Source organism: Ochotona curzoniae, unplaced genomic scaffold (assembly GCF_017591425.1).
Source record: "Ochotona curzoniae isolate NIBS_2020 unplaced genomic scaffold, NIBS_Ocur_1.0 scaffold_1037, whole genome shotgun sequence".
NCBI lineage: Eukaryota > Metazoa > Chordata > Mammalia > Lagomorpha > Ochotonidae > Ochotona > Ochotona curzoniae.
Window position 1 is genome coordinate 11,504,911 of NW_024467083.1, and position 19,194 is coordinate 11,524,104.

At 40.3% G+C, this 19,194-nt stretch overlaps 1 protein-coding gene across 4 annotated transcripts in view; it reads left to right on the plus strand.

Annotated features, from left to right (window-relative positions):
* CDC14A (cell division cycle 14A) overlaps positions 1-19,194 on the plus strand; it is a 165,168-nt gene that overhangs the window by 134,500 nt on the left and 11,474 nt on the right. For 2 of the 4 annotated variants that reach the window (XM_040998412.1, XM_040998415.1), the window contains 4 exons: positions 5,404-5,519; positions 7,358-7,405; positions 10,180-10,302; positions 11,013-11,539. In XM_040998412.1, coding sequence (XP_040854346.1) covers positions 5,404-5,519; positions 7,358-7,405; positions 10,180-10,302; positions 11,013-11,463 — 738 coding nt within the window. In that variant the 3' untranslated portion in view covers positions 11,464-11,539. Of the gene's footprint in view, positions 1-5,403; positions 5,520-7,357; positions 7,406-10,179; positions 10,303-11,012; positions 11,540-19,194 lie in introns of those variants that run through there. The other 2 variants (XM_040998414.1, XM_040998413.1) reach the window with 2 other exon arrangements.

A 19,194-nucleotide genomic window follows, 5' to 3' on the forward strand; every position in this document is an offset into this window, starting at 1 on the left:
GCAGTCAGGTAAGCAAGGATGTAGTGTTTTTGAGCACATCTTTGAGCTATTGTGAAGTATAGAGTCCACTGTAAGTACTTGCTGAGATCACTCTGGCTGCAGTATGGAGTTATGATTAAATAGATTCCACGTGGGCAGGGATGGAAGACCAGAGGCAGTGGGGAGGGAGGGAAGGCAAATTTGGAGGACTCTGCTAAATCTAAACATTTATTGATCAAAAATCTAGAACTTTATTGGTCAGAAATGAGTAACTATAAAGAAAGTATCCTTGTCTTCTCCCTGCCTTGACATCATACAGGTTCAACATCTGAGAGCCAAGAAGAACCGGAGAGGTGATCCTGTTGCCTTTTCTAGCCAAATGACTTCAAGTCTGCTAAAAATTCCATTATCTCTATCCTCCAACCCTTTCACTGCTATTTTTACTCATTTCTATTCCAAACTCTCTATTTATATCTTTTCCCATTACCTCCCTTCCATCTTTACTCCCTCAAGTGCCATATTTTCTTCTGATAGATCATTTCTGAACAGTCCATTCCATAGCCTCCCCAATAGCTTACTCTGCCACCATTTTCTTGATGTGTTGGTTAGTAATTACTTTACCCAAATGAAATCTATGGGTACAATTTAATTTTTAAAATTTTGTTCATCATTTCTATACAGATAGAACTGCTGGTGGAATAAAATATGTCTGTAGGTTATTCTTTAAGTGAAAAAGTGCATCTTTAGATTGTACTTCTTTAGGTATTTTAGTTTTCTGTCACTTTTCTCCATTTATACAAGATCATCTGATATCCAAAAGAAAAAACAGTGATGGCAAGACCTCTGAAAGACAATTGCTGAAGCAAGAAACTTCCTTGTTCCCTTTGCAGGAATAGAGAATTGAGGCTCTTCCCTTGCCTCAGCTTCCTCATCACATTTCGGCAACAGTCATGTAGTTTAGTTTCTTTTCTATAGATTTAGGGGTGAGGGGCTCTGCCTGTGCCTGGCTAGCTCAGGACAAGCACATCTGTGCTGTAAGTCCTCAGGGTGACAGGTTGTACCTTGAGAGAAGGGAGAACAAGGTTTGGGTTCTCTATGTTGCTATTGGTGAGTGTATTCATTTGTCATGGCCAGGAATGAATTTGGTATAAAGGAGGCCTAATGGGGCCTGGCACAATGGCTCCATTGGTTAATCCTCCCCTTTCAATTGTTGGGATCTCATATGGGCACTGGTTTGTGTCCTGGCTGCTCTAGTTCCCACCCAGCTCCCTGTTTATGCCCTGGGAAAGCAGTGGAGGACAGCCCAGTGCCTTGGGAATCTGTACCCGTGTGGGAGACCCGAAGGAGGCTCCTGGTTCCTGGCTTTGGATTAGCCCATCTCTGGTTATTGCGGCCATTTGGGGAGTGAACAAGCAGATGGAAGATCTTTTTCTCTGTCTTTCTCTCTTTAAATCTGCCTTTTCAATAAAAGAGGAGTAACAGTCTCTGACGGAAAAATCTGCCAACTGCCCTAGTTTGCCAAGTCGTGAGATCAATTTATACCTCATATTATGGGGAACTGCATTTTCTAATAAGCTCCTTCTGTTCTACCCAGTGCTTGTGAACTGGTAAATGTTACAGAATCAGTCACCTATTCAATATAATATTTGGTTCTGTTAATGTCTACATCTTATTCAGTGTTCCAAGAGTTCAGAGTCCTTTTTCATGTATCCTTTAATTAATTTTGTAATTTAAATTTAAATATAAATATATTTTGAATAACAAGCAGTAGCTGATCTTTTTACCACGAAGTTTAAGCGTATTATTTTCCGTATTAGCTAGTATGTATTGAACACACTGATTTTTGCCGTGTACTATCTTATTGTATCTTCACAACAATGAGCCTGTGATACAGACATTACCATTGGTTATACATTTCAACTAAAGATTATTACTGTTAGAAATTTTCCCTTAGGACATGCATTAAAATGAAAACATCAGTGTTTGAAATTAGGTATGTCTGATACAAAATCCTAAGTTTCTAACACATTTGTACTTACAAAGGATCATAATAATATTAAATGAAATTATGAATGGAACAATGCCAAACATATTTTGATTTCACATAAGCAGTTAATAATCTTAGTAAGAATCTTCAATTGTGTGAGAAAGTATTTGTTTCCTTTTCACTTAAAGAAATTTAGTTTAGAGTCTGGTGCTATGGTGTGGTGAGTTAGCAGCCACCTGTAGTGCTGACATCCCATATGGATGCCAGTTCAAGTCCTGACTGTTCCACTGCTGATCCAGCTTCCTGCCAAGGTGCCCGGGAAATCAGTGGAAAATGGCTCAAGTGCCTGGACCCCTGTTTCTGTGTGAGAGACCTGGATGGAGACCTGGATGAATCCCCACCTCCAGGCTGCTGTGGTCATTTGAGGAGTGAATCAGCAATGGAAGACCTGTCATTCTACTTTTGCATCCCCCCTCTCTGTAACTTAGTCTTTCAAATAAATGAATAAATGACTAACTGAATGAATAAATAATTTAAATCAATATTAGTTAGAATTTTGTAGTTTATAGGTTCTTTACCTGTTAGTCATAAAAATATTGCAAAGATTATACCGTAGTCACAGAAACAAAAAAAAGAGATCTGTCGAGATTAAAAAAAAAAAACAAAAAAACATGATTGGTATTTCAGTTTGCATGCCTGTGCTTTTCCCCTTCTTTTCACTTACGCCAAACTTGACTCTGGAATCCAATCTCTCATCAGACCAGTGCAGTAGCTGTAACACCTGTAACATCTACTCCCACTCTCGATCTTGAAATAATCCGCCTCACAGGGATCAAGTGGGAGGAAATATTTCTAACATATGTAAACGCAGTTTTAAATGTATGAAGATCTTATTGCAAATCAATGTGAAAATGCTACGTATACAAATTAAATAATATAGAACCCTCTCGTAAACATAAAAAGAGTTCTATGTGCCTAAAAATTGAAGAACCGAAGTTTAAATGATGAGATGTTATTGTTGTCTATCAAATGTGTTAAGGACATGCATGCAGTATTGGGATTGGGGACTTTAAGGCTCTTAAATGCTGCTAGTTAGATGTATAGAAGAATACTTTGAATTTAAGAAATTCCATTTCCATGGATCTGTCTTGGGGGAGATAATAGGACAGTTCTTAAACATCATGGTGTGTGAGAGGATGTGTCCTGGGATTGTTGGTAGTCATGGAAGAGAGAATAGCCAGACCTAGCATATCAACTTTGACGTAGCTAGCTGATGGAATTTTATGAATGACTAAAATGATACTGTAGAGATCTTTGTTATTTGTTCAGAAACACTTTCATAGAATATTTTTAAGTGAAAAAAAATGGGACAAATCATCATGTATTATAATATTCTTTTTATAAGGCAGAAATATCTAGGTGATTTATGCACAGCATAGGAGGAATTTCAGAGGAATTTATATCAGACGTGTCTTGCAATCTCTTCAGTTTGGTTCCTAGTTTTCCTTGATCTCTGTTTTTCTTCTTTTGTTTTTTTCCTGAAGCATATGCTACAGTGATTTACTTAGAAAGATTGCATTGGGGGCCAGTAAAAATAAATATCTTTGTTCTATCTTTACATTTTACGGGATATTTAATTTTAGAATTACAGACCGAAGATCACTTTGTCTTAAAATTTTGAAGGGCTCACAGAGGTGTGAGCACAAAGAAACTCCAAGTTGGAGGGACAAACAAGTTTCCTTTCAGATGTCCACAGAAGCACAGAGTTGGCAATAAAACTGGGATAAATAAGGATCCAATCAGGTTCTCAAGGGGCAATCCTGGCCTTTCTTAAGAGAGCTTATGTACATCTTGCTTCTGTTCCCGAGTCTACAAATCCTGGCTATGTGTTGATCCTTTTATCAGGTAGAACTATTTCGTACCGCCACCGCCACCCTCTGTTCAGTGTTTGCTGCAGTTGGCTGAGGGGAAGCTGATGGTCTCAAGTGTATCATCTCACTGGCAAACCTGATTTCTACTGCTGCAGGCTTCCAGGGTGGTGAGGGCTTCTTCCTTAACTGGGGTTGTTTGGATGGAATTAAATGGTAAAACAATTCCTGGAGACCTTTAAGAGGGTCAACTTGTGACTCTAGGAGATCTCTGTGACTCTAAGGATCTTGTTCCATGATGATCTTGGGTTACTGGCCTGCTTTACCTGTCCTCTTTGAGACTTAGCTATAAGGGTCAGGGAGTGAAGAGGTGTTTCTATCAGGACAACTAGAATAGGACTGGTTTTTTGTGTATTTTTCATCCAGTAGAAGTTCTTACTAGTAGCCATTGTCCATATTCCCACTAAACCAGAGTCTTTTTACTTTTTACTTGTTAAACTTCTTGTTCACTAAAATATTAAGCCTTTTTATTGTAATGTAAATATAATATGTTATCTCAAAAATTTAAAAAAGGAAAGGAAAGAAGGAGTGTATGTAGGAGGATTAGAGGGGAAGGGAAGGAGGAAGGGAATATTATTGTGTTCTTAGAATTGTATCCACAAATCATACTGAATTTGTTAAAAACTAATTAAAAAATTAAAATTAAAAAGCTCTTGCTCTAACAAAGGAAGGGACTGTTATGGTTGGAATGGAATTCAGTGACTTAAGCCCTTCGATTTTTCAGGTGAGGAAAATAGCAACTTGCTGGGCCAGTATCACTGTGTGATGACCTATATTTTGGAATGATCACTGCATCTGGGCACAAGGAATCCAATTTAAAGATGCCCTGACATTTAAAGTTTGGGGAGCAGTAAAGATAATCATAACTTCCAAGATTATTTTTTTTCCAATCTTTAAATTTAGGATAACAAGTATGTTCCTCCCTGGGTAGTTGTGAGAGCAAAACAGTGGTTGTATTTCCCATACTTGCTTCAAAGGAAACATGTTTTCTTATCTAGTGACCCTAAGCCTTTGACTGCTTCTAGAAGGTTCTCAGGTGCTTTGACTGAGGATCAGTAATGTTAATGAGCTCCTGTGTAGATATGCTAAATTATTTTATCTTGTGTCTGTAAACAAGTTCCAGAATTTGCAGTTGTGGCTTCTGGTAGAGTCTGGAAGCCTATCTGTAGTGTGTCTGTGGAACCAGTCTGTGTCTAGGCTGTATTCTAGACTATCATTGTGTCTGCATCAGAGACTCCTTGCTCATGGTCCTTTGTAAAATACAGCTACTTTTATATTTTTTTTGTGTCCATACCCATGCTTTTCTAACTTTGAGTATGATGGGCAAATAGACAAACATTCCTTAGTATAAATTTGGTTAAGGCTGAAATATTCCTATCTTCAACTGACTTAAAAAACGGCATGTAAAATGTTTCTATAATACACAATCTGTTCTCTGTTATGAAATTCAGATAAAACAAAATGTTTGTTAATGATTTTCCTGTGGAATATGTGTTTTTTCCCTCCCAGAATAATCTAGAAGACGATGAAGATGTGGAAATGAAAAATAATATAACCCAGGGAGATAAACTACGTGCCTTAAAAAGTCAGAGACAGCCACGCTCTTCTCCGTCCTGTGCATTTAGGTACATCAATTTTACGCGTTTCAATTTGTGGTGTGCTTCCATTTGTGCACAGATATTGTCTTCTCAGCATTGAATGTTACTCTATAAATACCAAGTTTGCTGCATGTATCTTTGGTTCATTACTGTTTTTGTGGTGTTTATTTACTATTTTTTTTTTTCTATCACTGTTGGAATAGCAACATTTTAGAAGTTTGTTGAAAGTTAATTGTGGCATTTCAGTCTGTGGAATTGTACCCTTTGCTGCTAGGCAGTTAGCTCTGGGACTTGATCCTAAATCTTGTTTGGAACTTTTGTGGGTGGAATTTTAGTCTTGTGGCAAAGTCTCTTTGGTGTTCTGAGATTTTTGGGGTGAAAAATATTTTATCAGTCTTTGATATATCCTAATTCTTGAGTTTACCTGGTATTCTGAGAGTTAAACAAGTGTCTTGTTTCTACCTATGAAGTTTTAAACCACCTTGATTTTGAAGTCTGAGATGATTCGTCAGAATCGTTAGTGGACCTTAACTGCTGACCACAATGTTTGGAAAATATCTGTTTTTTTTTTCTTTAAAGTTTTAAGGATCATTGTAGTTATAAAAATCTGTAAATACAAATATTCTTTACTGCAATATAAAGTGCAACAAGACCTTACTATACACAGTAACTACTTTGACTTAATTGGTAAAGGACAAGGATAGCAGGAAGGATGCTTTGCCAACATGATGAACATTAAATAGATTCCCAGTGAACTGAGAGCTCCCACGTGTTATCTAAGAGGATCCTAACACTTCAGTTAGATGAGTCCTTGGTGCCTGGTTTGCTGATGTAAGAGCAAAAGGATCATTAGGAGATAATGATTTTCTGTAGAACCATGAGAATGGATGACAGGATGGTGCTTAGTGATAGTTGTTAGTTGCTGCTGAAAGATTGAGAGGTACCCTTTATTGAGTACCTGCTGTGGGCCAGGAACTGTGATAGGGTGACAGATGGTTAACAGAGCCAATGCAGAACATGTGCCACATGACCCGAGTTTGGGTTGCTTGCTTAATGTCTAACAGGTTAATGCACTTTCTGTTGAATTGGAGCGAAGGCACTATGGCTTGTTTAGTGTATGGAAGGTTCTTTGGATTAGTTTATGTAGCAGAGTTTTTTATTAGCCATTTTTTCTTCAAACTCTTCAATTATCTTACACTGGTTAAAATACATGTCAAACAGATTTATATTTGAGGAAATCAGAGGGAGAAACAAAGGATAAGTCGGAGAAATTTAACATGGCAAATAAGTATGGAGAAGAAATGGGAAAATTTAATTTACATAAATTTTAGAAAACATGTTACATTAAGTTTTTTAAAAAAATTTCAGACGTTTTCTAATTTCTTGGGATTTAGTTTTCCTAACAGCAGCATGAATTTCATTCATTTTGAATTGTCTTCCCTGAGTGGATACAGTACTACTGTATTTTTTTTTTTTGGTATATATACTTTTTTATTTTGAAATTTTGAATTATGGGTACAATTTTGTATAGACTGAGATTCCCCCCCCCAAACTCCCACCCCTGACAGATTCTCACCATTTTACTACAATGGTTTAGTTCTGCATAAGGAATCATGATTCCATCAGACTCTTTTTCAAGAAGTACTACTGTATTCTTATAAAGCAAAATGCTTTCAGATGAAATGACTAAAATGTATTTTTTGCTGTTTTTAGGGTTTATTTTATACAGCAGATGACTACTAACATCTACTTGCATGTTTTTTCCTTTTACTAAATTTCAGATGTTTACTGGTCTAATGCGTAGATGTGCCTTTTCCTGTGTGTGAGGCTAGTGATGTGAGAACGTTTGTTTTTGTCCTCTGCAGGTCAGATGACGTGAAAGGGCCCCCAAGAACAGTGTCCCAGCCTTTCAGGTACTTTATCTTGTAGAGATATTTCTCAAGTATCAGAGCTCTGACAATAAGTTATACCACACTGCCTTTAAGTTTCATGTTGCTGCAAGCATTTTATTCATAATACTGACCCCGAAGAGGGGGCTGTATCCCTGCGCTGGCTGGGTGGTGACATCACTGTGCCGTGTGCTCCCTTCACACACATCGCTAACAAACTCCAGTGCTCTGCAGCATTCCTTTTGATCCAGCTCTAGATTCTTGCCTTGCATTCCTGTTAGCATTCTTTTATGGCAACATGTGTGAGAGGTCTTAATAAAGTTCCTGGAAAATATGGATTATGAAAACCTGGTTATGGGCTTTAGAATATTTTTGCATGAAAAGAAACTCGTTTTTAAACTCCATTTTTCCACAAATGTTTTGAAATGCCCTATATTTGTTCCCCGGTTTCTTTTCCATCGTCCACTTGAGAAGGAAACATCAGTGATTTTATCTGGAGAGCTGTCACTTGATCACTCCCAGAGTGGTTCCAGGTACCAGTGATACCAGGTTCAGTATAGGATGTGGTGAGGAGTGTATACAGGTTTGGCCAATTTGGCACGACGTAGGGAAAATGCTAAGTCACACTTCACTTCTTCATTCACATACATGCTTAGGTTTAGGGCTGTTCTGTGGGAGCTTTCTGAAGGTTTGAATCTCTGCTTACACAATTTCTTTTTTTTTTTTTTTTCACAAAACATGTCCCAAAGGTTTTGTTTGGATTCCAAATAGGATAGATGATGAAGGGAAGAGTCTACAAACAAATAAGCTGTTTTTTTAAGCAGAAAGGAATACACAATTCAACTACGCCAAATAACTTGCTCAAAATAAAATCTGAGTGAGCTTGGTTGTCCAGCAAATGCTGTTTGCTTTTTGTCTACTTGACAAACATTTTCTGAGCACCTGCTCTGAGTCTAACTCTTGTGGAGATTGCTGGGAATCAGAGTGAGAGACGAACATTTGTGCTTCAGGGGCATATATCAAGTGAGGGGAATTGATGAACATCAGACATTGAAAGGGGAAAGATGTCTGCTTTATTATGATAATGTGAAGGTACTTCAAATGCTCTTGGGAAAATGGAATCAAAAGATAAGTTTATTTATGAGCAAAAAAATCCAAAATTTATGCAGTTTTTTCATACATGCATTTTCATGAAGGTTTTGAAAACCCCCTCACATACATGGATTTTGAATATTTTTAAGCTCTCCTTTGAATTCCATTTCCTATGAAAATTCTGAAGTATTCCTGTATATGCAGAATCAGGATGCTTACCTGCTTAAGGGTCACCACATGAGGTAACCACTGGATGGACAATTAAAGGATAAGCAACAGTTGGAAGTCAGGAGAGGTGCGAAATGGAGAGAGATGAAGATGCGAGGAGCTTGTCTTGTCTATCTTGGCGAGGAAAATAGCAGGTGCCAGGTGGATACAGATGTGGGAGCAGTCCATTCAGGAAACTCCAGGCATTTGTGTGGGTGGAGGAGCCTGCTCAGAGAGGCAAGTGTCAGATTTTGGAGGAATTTTATTTATTTATTTTTAAAGATTTATTTTATTTTTATTGGCAAGGTAGATGTACAGAGAGAAAGATCTTCTGTCTGCTGGTTCACTCCCCAAGTGGCTGCAACAGCCGGAGCTGAGTTAATCAGGAGCCAGGAGCTTTTTCCAGGTTTCCCACATTCAGAGCATGGTCCCAAAGCTTTGGGCCATAGTATACTGCTTTCTCAGGCCACAAGCAGGGAGCTGGAAGGGGAGTGGAGCAGCTGGTTAAGAACCAGTGCCTGAGATTCCAGTGCATGCAAGGTGAGGATTTAGCCCCTAAGGTATCATACTGGGTCCTTTTTTATTTTTTTAAAGATCTATTTTTTGTATTGGAGAAAGAGAGAGAGAGAGAGAGAGAGAGAGAGAAAGCGGTGTTCTCTGTACTGTTTCATTCACCAAATGGCCGTAATGGCTAGAATTGAGCCCATCTGAAGTCAGGAGCCAGGAGCTTCCTTAGGGTCTCCATGTGGATTCAGGGGCCCAAGGATTTGAACCATCGTCTTCTGCTTTCACAGGCCATAAGCAAGGAGCCAGTTTGAAAGTGGGGCAGCCAGGACTCAAATTAGTGCCCATATGGGATGCTGGCTTTACAGTGGAAGCCTAGCCTACCATGCCACAGAGCTAACTCCATGATTCTGGAGAATTTTTAAAGCTAGGCCAATAAATAAATAAATAAATAAACAAACAAATAAAGGAATAAATAAGGCTTTATGGGCACTGGGGTTCAAGCAATGAAGTGACATATGATTACAGGTGTTCCATTGAATTGTTGAGGAATAAGATCAAGAATAGTAAAGGATGATTAAGGATGACCTCACCTAGGGCAGGTGCAGGCGGCAAAGGCAAGGAAAGTCTCAGACTGTGAAGAAGCAGAGTCAGCAATAGCTTGTGGAATCCATGGTGGTGACCAGGGAAGACAAGGTCCTGATTAAGAGCAGGACTTGAGCCCTGAATTTAGATTCCTGCTCTGCTAAGTGAGTCGTTTTGAATGGGTTACTTTTCTCTTCATGCTTCTGCGTCAGCTCCCTCCTTTGGCAGCTGCGGGCATGAACTGTGTCCTGGAACCTGTCAGCATTGGCGGCTGAGGCTGTCACCATGATTAGGGTCTGTCTTGCTGTCTTTAAGGTTTAATACTCCATCGTGTCCTAGCAGGTTGCTGAGTGTTTAAACTAATGCAGCTTGAGTGTGACATGTTGTCCATTTTTTTTTTCTCCTCAAAGATTAAGCTCTTCCCCGCAAGGATCTGCAAGTACTCTGAAGACCTCAAAAGTGGCTTTGTCCCCTTCAGCGACAGCCAAGAGGATAAACAGAGGTACTTTGTCCTCAGGCGCCAATGGCAGAAGGTAATTTTTTTCTCCCTCTCTCAAGGTACTGACTAGATGTTAGAAAAAAAAAGTACGTAGCAAGCAATGATTTTGGCTGTGGTTTTGTCAGACAAGAGAGGGGACAAAGGAAAAAGAGAGAAACCGCACAAAAAAGTTGGTCTTGGTGAGGCTCTGTTTCTGTCTCGTATTGCAGGAACCAGGCTGTGGAAGGGCTGTTGCAAGACATTCTGGCAGACTTAGGAGACCCAGAAATAGGAGTTCAGTTGCTCATAGGATTGATAAGTAGTGTAAGCATTTCTTACTTGATGTAGATGAGAGCTAAGTACAATGGATGGAGATTTTTAATGTAGTGAAACTGAACATGACCAATTTAACTTTTGTATTTATGTCTGTCTTAGACACTCCTTATAAAGTTATTTTCATACACTTTGCTGCTTCAGGGTGAATACAACCTACTAGATTTTCTAGTTCCCCATCACCAGTGTTGTAGCCAGCCTGTAGGAACCTTTTGACTAAGGAACCTGCCACATGTAACTAAAGGACACCTATAATACTACCCAGGGTGATTGAGCAGCCATTCTGTCCCCGTGTGCATCGGCCAGAGTTGTCTTCATCACAGTCCCTAAGTGTCATGCATACGCGTCTTGGGAGCACAAGCTGTGTGTGAATAGACTCCTATACTGTTGTCTGTGTTTTCTCCCCTCCCCCGTGTCGTGTCTTCCATCCAGCTTTTCCATAAACTCCCGGCTAGCCAGCTCCTTAGGGAACTTGAATGCTGCAGCAGATGATCCAGAAAACAAAAAGACCTGCTCATCCTCTAAGGCAGGTTTCACAGCCAGCCCGTTCACCAACCTCTTGAATGGCAGCTCCCAGCCGGCCACCAGAAATTACCCAGAGCTCAACAACAACCAGTACAACAGAAGCAACAGCAGCAGCGGGGGCAATCTGAACAGCCCCCCGGGCCCCCTCAGCACCAAGGCCGAAGAGCCCACCACCGTCTTCCGACCCTCCTACCCTGGCCTTTCTTCATCTTCAGCGAGATTCCTGAGCCGTTCCATCCCCGTAAGTTCGCAGACACCATCTCTTGATCCTCAGAATCCTGAACGCAACTTCTGTGCCTTACCTTCCCAGCTGAGGCTGCCACCAAAGAAGTTTAATAGTGCCAAGGAAGCCTTCTGATTGGTGTCCTCCCTCTGGGCTGTCAAACTGTCCATGAACTACATTCTGCTGGCTCCTCGTCAAGTAAATGCCAAGTTTCAGCTGGGGTTTCTTCCTTGCTTCTATCCCTCCCTCCTTGCTCCACTCCTTTTTGAGTGGTTTTTCTTGGGAGGGAAGCAGCTTTCATTCCCTTCAGCATGGACTCTGTTGATTTAACTTTTCAGTTAAGTTTCAAATCAGCTTGAACATCTGGTAGAAAGCTAGGTGCTGGTTGGTTTTGGCTAGGACACATTTGCTTTGGTTATATTGGTATTAGGGATGAGGGTTTTTCCATATCCTGTATCAAGGAATGGATTTTTGGTGTCTTGACACTTGGCAGATGCTAAGAGAACAGTATCTTCCCAGAAGCAAGTGTTGGGCCCTGAATAATTCACTTGCTGCAGGGAACTGACTCTGCCTCAGGTGGCAAATGGAATGGAATGGCTTAGAGGCAGCTATCTGGGCTACAGGGGGAGGAGTAGGCAGAATACTGAGGAGGTGTTGGAAATCCAGCCATCCCTGTGCTGGAGACAGATGAGATCTCTAGATATGTTTCACCAATGAGTGATCCTGGCCAGGGCAAAAGATGTAGGTTAACTCCTTGCTAAGAATTGCTCTTTCATTGCCTCAGGGACTATTAAGATTTATAGGAATGTGACTCTTGATTTCAGAAGAAAAAGGAGCATGCATACACACACACACACTCAAAATGGCGGCAGGGAGTGGGAGGGGAGAAATGTAGTCCACCTGTTGAGGAATCAGTTGACACTGAGGGCTCCTGAGAAGGCTGCCCTTGGGCCCCTTTTCATCTCCCCATTGTCATTTTCCAAGGAGCCAAAAACACTGCTTGGTGGCCAGTGCTGCTCTTCATCCACTCAACGAAACAGTGCCCCGTGGGTAATCCTTCCTGGAACCCACTTCCCTTACCTGCCAGTTTAGAAGCCATGAAGGTGCTTCCTCACCTGAGCATGCGCTGTGTGCTCATGTATGTGTTTCTTCACATCGGGGTGCATTGGACACATTCCCAACCCCAGCCCCCACCTCAACCTGATGCTTGGATGCCGCCTACACTTCTGTTCACATGCAGCACTTCCCTTAGAGGAGTCGGGCACGTGTAATTGTTCCCATCTTGTTTTAGTCCCACAGATTCTTTTCAGCATCATTGTAGATTCTTTGGTGCGTTAGGGCTCCAGGCGGCTGTCATCCCCTTGATGGGATGCTACACATTGTGTAAACTGTCTACCTGTTTATCATGAAAATTTAGATCCATGTAACTGAGGATTAGAAGTGAAATAAACGTGTTTGAGTTTTCATCACTGTTTATAAGCCACATACCTCACTGCAGGGATTCAGCTAATATTTTTGAAAGTGAATTGAGGATCGGCCTCTTTTTAAGACCACTGTATAGATACTTACTATTTTCAGAAAACTCATTATAGATAAATGCATAAATGTCTTGTAGATTTTATCAGTAAAGGTTTTCTGTCACACATGTTTATAAGTGTGTGCCAGAGCATTGGTAACTTAGCAAGAATACCATTTTACCTCTTCTGGTTCTCAATTTTTCTGGTGCAAGCAAGAGGCTTCAGATGGTCCGTTACCGCCTCATGATGTTTATATAACTCAAGTTTGTTCTAGTTCCATATTTTGTTAGTTTTCACCTCCTCTCCTTCTCATCCCTCTTCTGGCTGCAATAGAGGGATTTTTCCAATAATGGAGTTTAAAATAATAGTCTGTGTGGGCAACTGCTGTTCCCCACCACTTCCCCCCCCCCTGGAATTTGCCATCTTGTTGTAAAGAAAAGCATTTATAAATAGAATTGCCAGCCTGACTACGTTGTCTTTCCTCTCAGCCTGAAAAGAAGTAAGAAGCATCCGGTCTCTCGCAGGAAAGCCTCCCTCTTGCTTCTTTGCTCAGAAAATCTCCTGCAAGAGGGAGGGTGGGTGGGAAATCTAAGCGAAGCAGGAAATTCCCACTTCCTAGGGGATCTAATTGGAGGCTGTGCATCGTTTTTGTTGATGATCCAATGCAGATTTTCTAATAGTTGTGCATTGTTGTCCCAGTAAGATTGTCCATCTCTGTGGTCCTTCTGAAGAGGAGAGCTTTAAAAACTTGAAGAAATGGAAGTAGACTGTTCAACAAACGTAACTGTAGACGTTTAGGTAGGAAAATGAAGCATGCCTGGCAATATTCTGCTCGCACCTTTAAGAAAGACCTAGAAACTCTTAGGGGAGGAGGATATGACGGGTATTTAGAGGGAGCCTAATATTTTAAAAGCTACAATTAGCATCTCTTTTGAAAGCTGCAATTGCTCTTTCACTCTACAGCAGTTCAGCCCCCAGAAAAAATGTAAAAATGATTTCCTTATTCTGTCATTAAATGTTTTAACACAGAAAACAAGAATAAATGTTCAGGAATCCTTTTGATTGGGACAGAATGCTGAGAAATAGAAAGGCTTTTTAAAAATGTCATTAATCTGGCCTCTCCTGGGGGCTCTGCGGTTTCAGTTGCCCAGCACATTGCACGAGCTTTTGCCCACTCACTGCATAGAAATCTCCTTCCCTCCCTGACACTTAGAGGAGGTTTCAGATGAGGGACATATAATTATGGCGTGGGCAGGGTGGAAGTATTTTATTAAATTGAAATTACTTGTGGTATGTGTCTTGAAGATTTGCTATGTTTTATTTTTATGACACTTGCTGCTGAATTGCTGTTTGCTCTGCAGTATCCTTACCTGACCTGTGAGTCTGGGTTGGATCATGGTGCTTGCTCCGTAACCTTTCCTCCATGCCACCTGGGATTTAATGACACTATCCCCCCTCGGAACTTTGTCCTGTCACTGGATTGTCAACCAGGCAAGGGCAGAGGTGGCGCCTCCGACTTTCATTGTTCTATGCCCTGTGCCCTGCATATGCAGGCATACCTTAAGTATTGGGTGATGGAATAAAAGGATGACTGGATGGTTAAATGAATGGAGGTGCTAAGAATGATCAGTTCTGTTTTTAAAATTAAGCATCTTGAGGGTCTCTGAAGTTTATATTTTGTCTGAGGTTACAATGCAAATATATAGCAGAATCATCATTTGAGCTTCAGTCAGTTTGGCTCCTCCAAAAGGCATATATTCTTTTGATCACACTGTGTTATAAACAGGGCTACTTAAAAAGGTTCCTAAAAAATGGAATGAAAATATAATGCACATTTCCAACAACATTTATGAAGACCTGTCATAAATACTGTTGTAGATAGTTAAAATAGAGGAAGCTTTAAAAAAGTTACCTGTTGACAAGAAGTGTCAGGGAGAGCTGTGAAGAAGAAGTGGTGTTTTAGTTGGGCTTGGAGGATGAGTAGACACCTTCTGGAAATCCACTTAGGAAATGAAGTGAAAAGGGCAGGGATGGCTGTTCCAGGCAATGAGATCAGCAAGAATAGCGATACAACCTCAGTTACACTCTTGGATTCTGATGACTGCCAGACTTGGGTTCAGAGCTCACAAGTGCTGCTGTGTGTTGCTAACGGGTTCAGCTCGTTGCTTAACTGAAGCCTCAGCAAAATGGGACTAACAGTCAAGGTCAGATATAACTTTGATTTGTGTGCATCTTGAAGTATGTAATATATCCCCATTTCTTAATTTTTATTTCTGATGATCTTTTAAAAATATTTATTTTATTTATTTGAAAGGCAGAGAGAGGGGGAAGAGATATATTTTTCATCCACTAGTTCACTCCCCACAATGTCCAGAACTAAGATCAGACCAAAACCAGGAGCCAGGAACTAGGGAACTCTTCCAGGTTTCCCACATGGTCCCAACTCTTGGGCCATTTTCCACAACTTTAGCACATTAGCAGAGGGCTTTATCAGGAGTGGAGCAGCTGGGACTTGAACCAGCTCCCATATGGGTAGCTAGCAGCACAGGAGACTTAGCCATGGTGCTACAGTAACAGCACCTTTGATCATCTTTCTAATTCCATCCCTTTCTGCCTCTAATTTACAGTTTAAAATAAGGACAACAAACTTTTTAGAGAAGATACAGATAGTAAAGATTTTTTAAAAAACATTTATTTTTTGTTGGAAAGGCAGATATAGAGGGAGCAGGAAAGACAGAGGAGAAGATTTTCTGTCCGATAGTTCACTCCCCAAGTGGCCACAACGGCTGGAACTGAGCCAAGCCGAAGCCAGGAACCAGGAACTTCTTCCTGCTCTCCCACATGGATGCAGGGTTCCAAGGCTTTGGGCCATCCTCGACTTCTTTCCCAGGCCACAGGCAGGGAGCTGGATGGGAAGTGGAGCTGCCGGGATCAGAACCAGTGCCCATATGGGATCCTGGTGCATCCAAGGCAAGGATTTTAACTGCTATGCTATCATGTCGGGCCCCCGGATAGTAAATATTTTAAGCCTTATTTCTCTTTTTTTTGTTATTTAATTATTTTAAATTAATTTTTAAAATTATATTTTGACAATCTTCACATAGTGAATTAGGGTAAAAAGGTTCAAGGGCTATAGGAAAGTGGGTAAGACTAGTATTTTTTTCATATTGTTTCCTTCATGTTTAAAGGGGGTATTAAGAGAGAAGGCCCACCCAATTTCCCACCCTCCTCAGGTCCCGGATGTAGGGTATGCTCTGAGGTTCTTGCTCAAGTGGTTTTGATATTTCAACAGTTATGAATCACTGTCAATCTTGCCACTCCAAACACTTTGAGGTCTTTGAAGAATCCACTGATTGACATAGTTAAGCCTTATTTCTCAGTGTACAAGTCAATACATTAATGATGGCATGTCTGTATTCGATTAAACTTTGTTGATGAAAACAGAAGCGAGGCTGAATTTGGAAGACAGGCTGACATCAGGGACTCCTGTTTTGATGTACTGCCAGGCAGTAGACAATATCATCTCATCTTTTTGTTCCGAAATCACCAGTGATCTTCTGGTATTAGAACATTAATCTTGAATTTCTTTGTGGAGTGTAGAAAGGTCTATACTCTTGCCTGTGTCTGTGCACCTTCATGCACCCTGCTTCTCCCCAACAATGTGTCCCCCTGTCTTGTTCCTCCATCAGGCTCTCACATAGTTGCCTTTGAGATGTCCTTTCTAACAGGCTTTTGCCATCTTCATAAGTTCCTCATTTATTAAGACATATGTGGCTTTCTATCTCCTTTGGGAATTCCAGCTTGATCAAAAGGAAGGCATTTCTTTAAAAAGTATTTATATATACATTTATTTATTTGAAAGGTAGAGAGACAGGGAGAGAAAGAGACACAGACATAGATTTTTCTCTGCTGATTCACTCCCTCATTAAATGACTGCACCAGGCAGGGCTGGACCAGACCAAAGCCAAGAACCTGGAACTCCAACCAGGTCTCATGCAGGGGTGTTAAGGGCCCAATTACTGGAACCATCAACTGCTGTTTCTCAGGTGAGGATGAGCACGAAGCTAGATTGGAAGTACAAGTGGGACTTTTGCTATGGACTGAGATGCATCCCAAGAGATGTCTTAACCCTGGCACTAAGTGTCTTCCCCAAGAAAGCCCTTTTAGCTTTGTCTATCAGCACAGTGAAGTGAGTACTTAATTTTGTCAATATATAATATTTCTGTTATGTACACGAACATCTAGATTTGTTTATATATTAACATATGTAAGGTTTGTTTCCAAATTTTAAATCTTTTTGTGTATACATTTCATTCAATTCATTTATAATTCATTATTATTTTGTTTGTGTTTATTTTTAGATATTCATTTATGTATTTGAAAAGTAAGGTTGGCACCATGATGTAGTAGGCTAACCTTCTACCTTTGGCACCGGCATTCCATATAAATGCTGGTTTGAGTCCTGGGTGCTTCACTCCAACTCCCTAATTATGGCCTGGGAAAGCAGCAAAGAAGGCTCAAGTCTTTACATCTCTGCACCCATGTGGAAGACCTGGAAGAAACTCCTGGCTCCTGGCTTTGGGTTGGTTCAGCTCTGGCCATTGCAGCCATTTGGGACTCACTGCTTTATCTCTCTTTCAAATAAGAATAGAGATGTTTTAAGAAAAAGGTAGATCAGTGATGGTTTGAGGTGACAGAGATATAGAGAGATGTTTCACCTACTGACTCACTTTCCAAATGTCCATAGCAAGCATCAAGCACGTCTGGGCCAGTACAAAGCCAGGAGACAGGAACTCTATCCAGGTCTCGCATGTAGGTGCCTTGGACCAAGCTCTTGAACCATCCTCTGCTGCTTTTGCAGGTGCATTAATAGTAAGCTGGACTGGAAGCCAAGGGAGCTGGCACTCTAGTATAGGATCCTGACATCAGAAATGGTGGCTTAATCCGCTTTACCATAATGCTCCCCCTATCTCATGGTTTCTGACACAGAACTAGACAAAGAAGAGAATTAGAACAGTAAATATTCATCTACTTAACATTGAAAGGAAAATTGAAAGTAAATGTTTGTGTTCATCCTTTCCTGTAGCATTATTATTTCATAGTTGAAACTGCCTTTCTTCGTAATTCTCTAATCTTGTACTGTAGTGATTTTTCGACCCAGCTTGCTGGTGTTGCTGTTTGGTTATGAAGACTTTGAGCATGAGGTTTCTCTGTCACTTTTGATCAGCGTCAGGACAACTTTGAGAAACTCAAGTGTAGTTTAAGTTCTTCTGAATTCTACTATAAATTATATGTGTATTTATAAGGAATTTGGTTGTTAAAGTATATCTTGGAATAGGACCAGAATATCCACATTCACCTCGCAAATACCCAGTTTGATGAAAGTCTATTGAGTGATTAGCACATGAATCTAAGCATATTTCATTTTCACTTAGAATAATGTTAGTGGTGACAAGGATGTACTTATTGATTATTTGAACAGTCATTCCAGCAAACTCCTATTTTACAACACATAAAACAGCTTTTCATGACAGTTTTTCCCTTTACCCATTTTAAAAACTACCATCTTTTCTTGATTTTAGATATTACTAGTGTTTAAAATTATTTGATTAATAGGTTTAATATCTAATTAAAGGGTAAACATTATATTTAGTTTTAATAGTGAAGATTTGTACTGGCTTTATGTTTGTTTAAATATCTTTTTTTCTAGTTTTTCTAATACTGTAAAGACCGTGAATGTTGAACTAAAGCTTTGGAATTAATTCAATGTTGCTCTTTTGTTACCTACACAAGGGTACTTTGGATTGGTTATTTGACAAAGCATCAAATTGCTTTGATGTCAGCATGTTTCAAACAATGACTTGAAATCTACATGTAAGATATTTATGTAATCTTTGCAGGGTATACCTTGCTGTAATTTAAATTTCCAATGTTATGGTAGCTTTCATTAATTTTCTGTGCAAACCAAATCAGCTGGGTTTTTTTCAAGATTTATTTTTATTAGAAAGTCAGATATACAGAGAGGAGGAGAGACAGAGAGGAAGATTTTCCATTCAATGGTTCACTCTCCAAGCAGCTGCAATGGCCAGAACTGTGTGGATCCAAAGCCACCAGGATCGTGGAACCTCTTCCAGGTCTCCCATGCGGGTACAGGGCCCCTGTGCTTTGGGCCATCCTCAACTGCTTTTCCAGGCCACAGGCAGGGAGCTGAATGGGAAGTGGGACTGTTGGTATTAGAACCAGCACTCATGTGGGATCCTGGCACATGCAAGGCAAGGACTTCAGCTGGTATGCTACCGCACCAGGCCCCAGTCAGTTGTGTTGACTTTCCATTTTAAACAAAACTTGC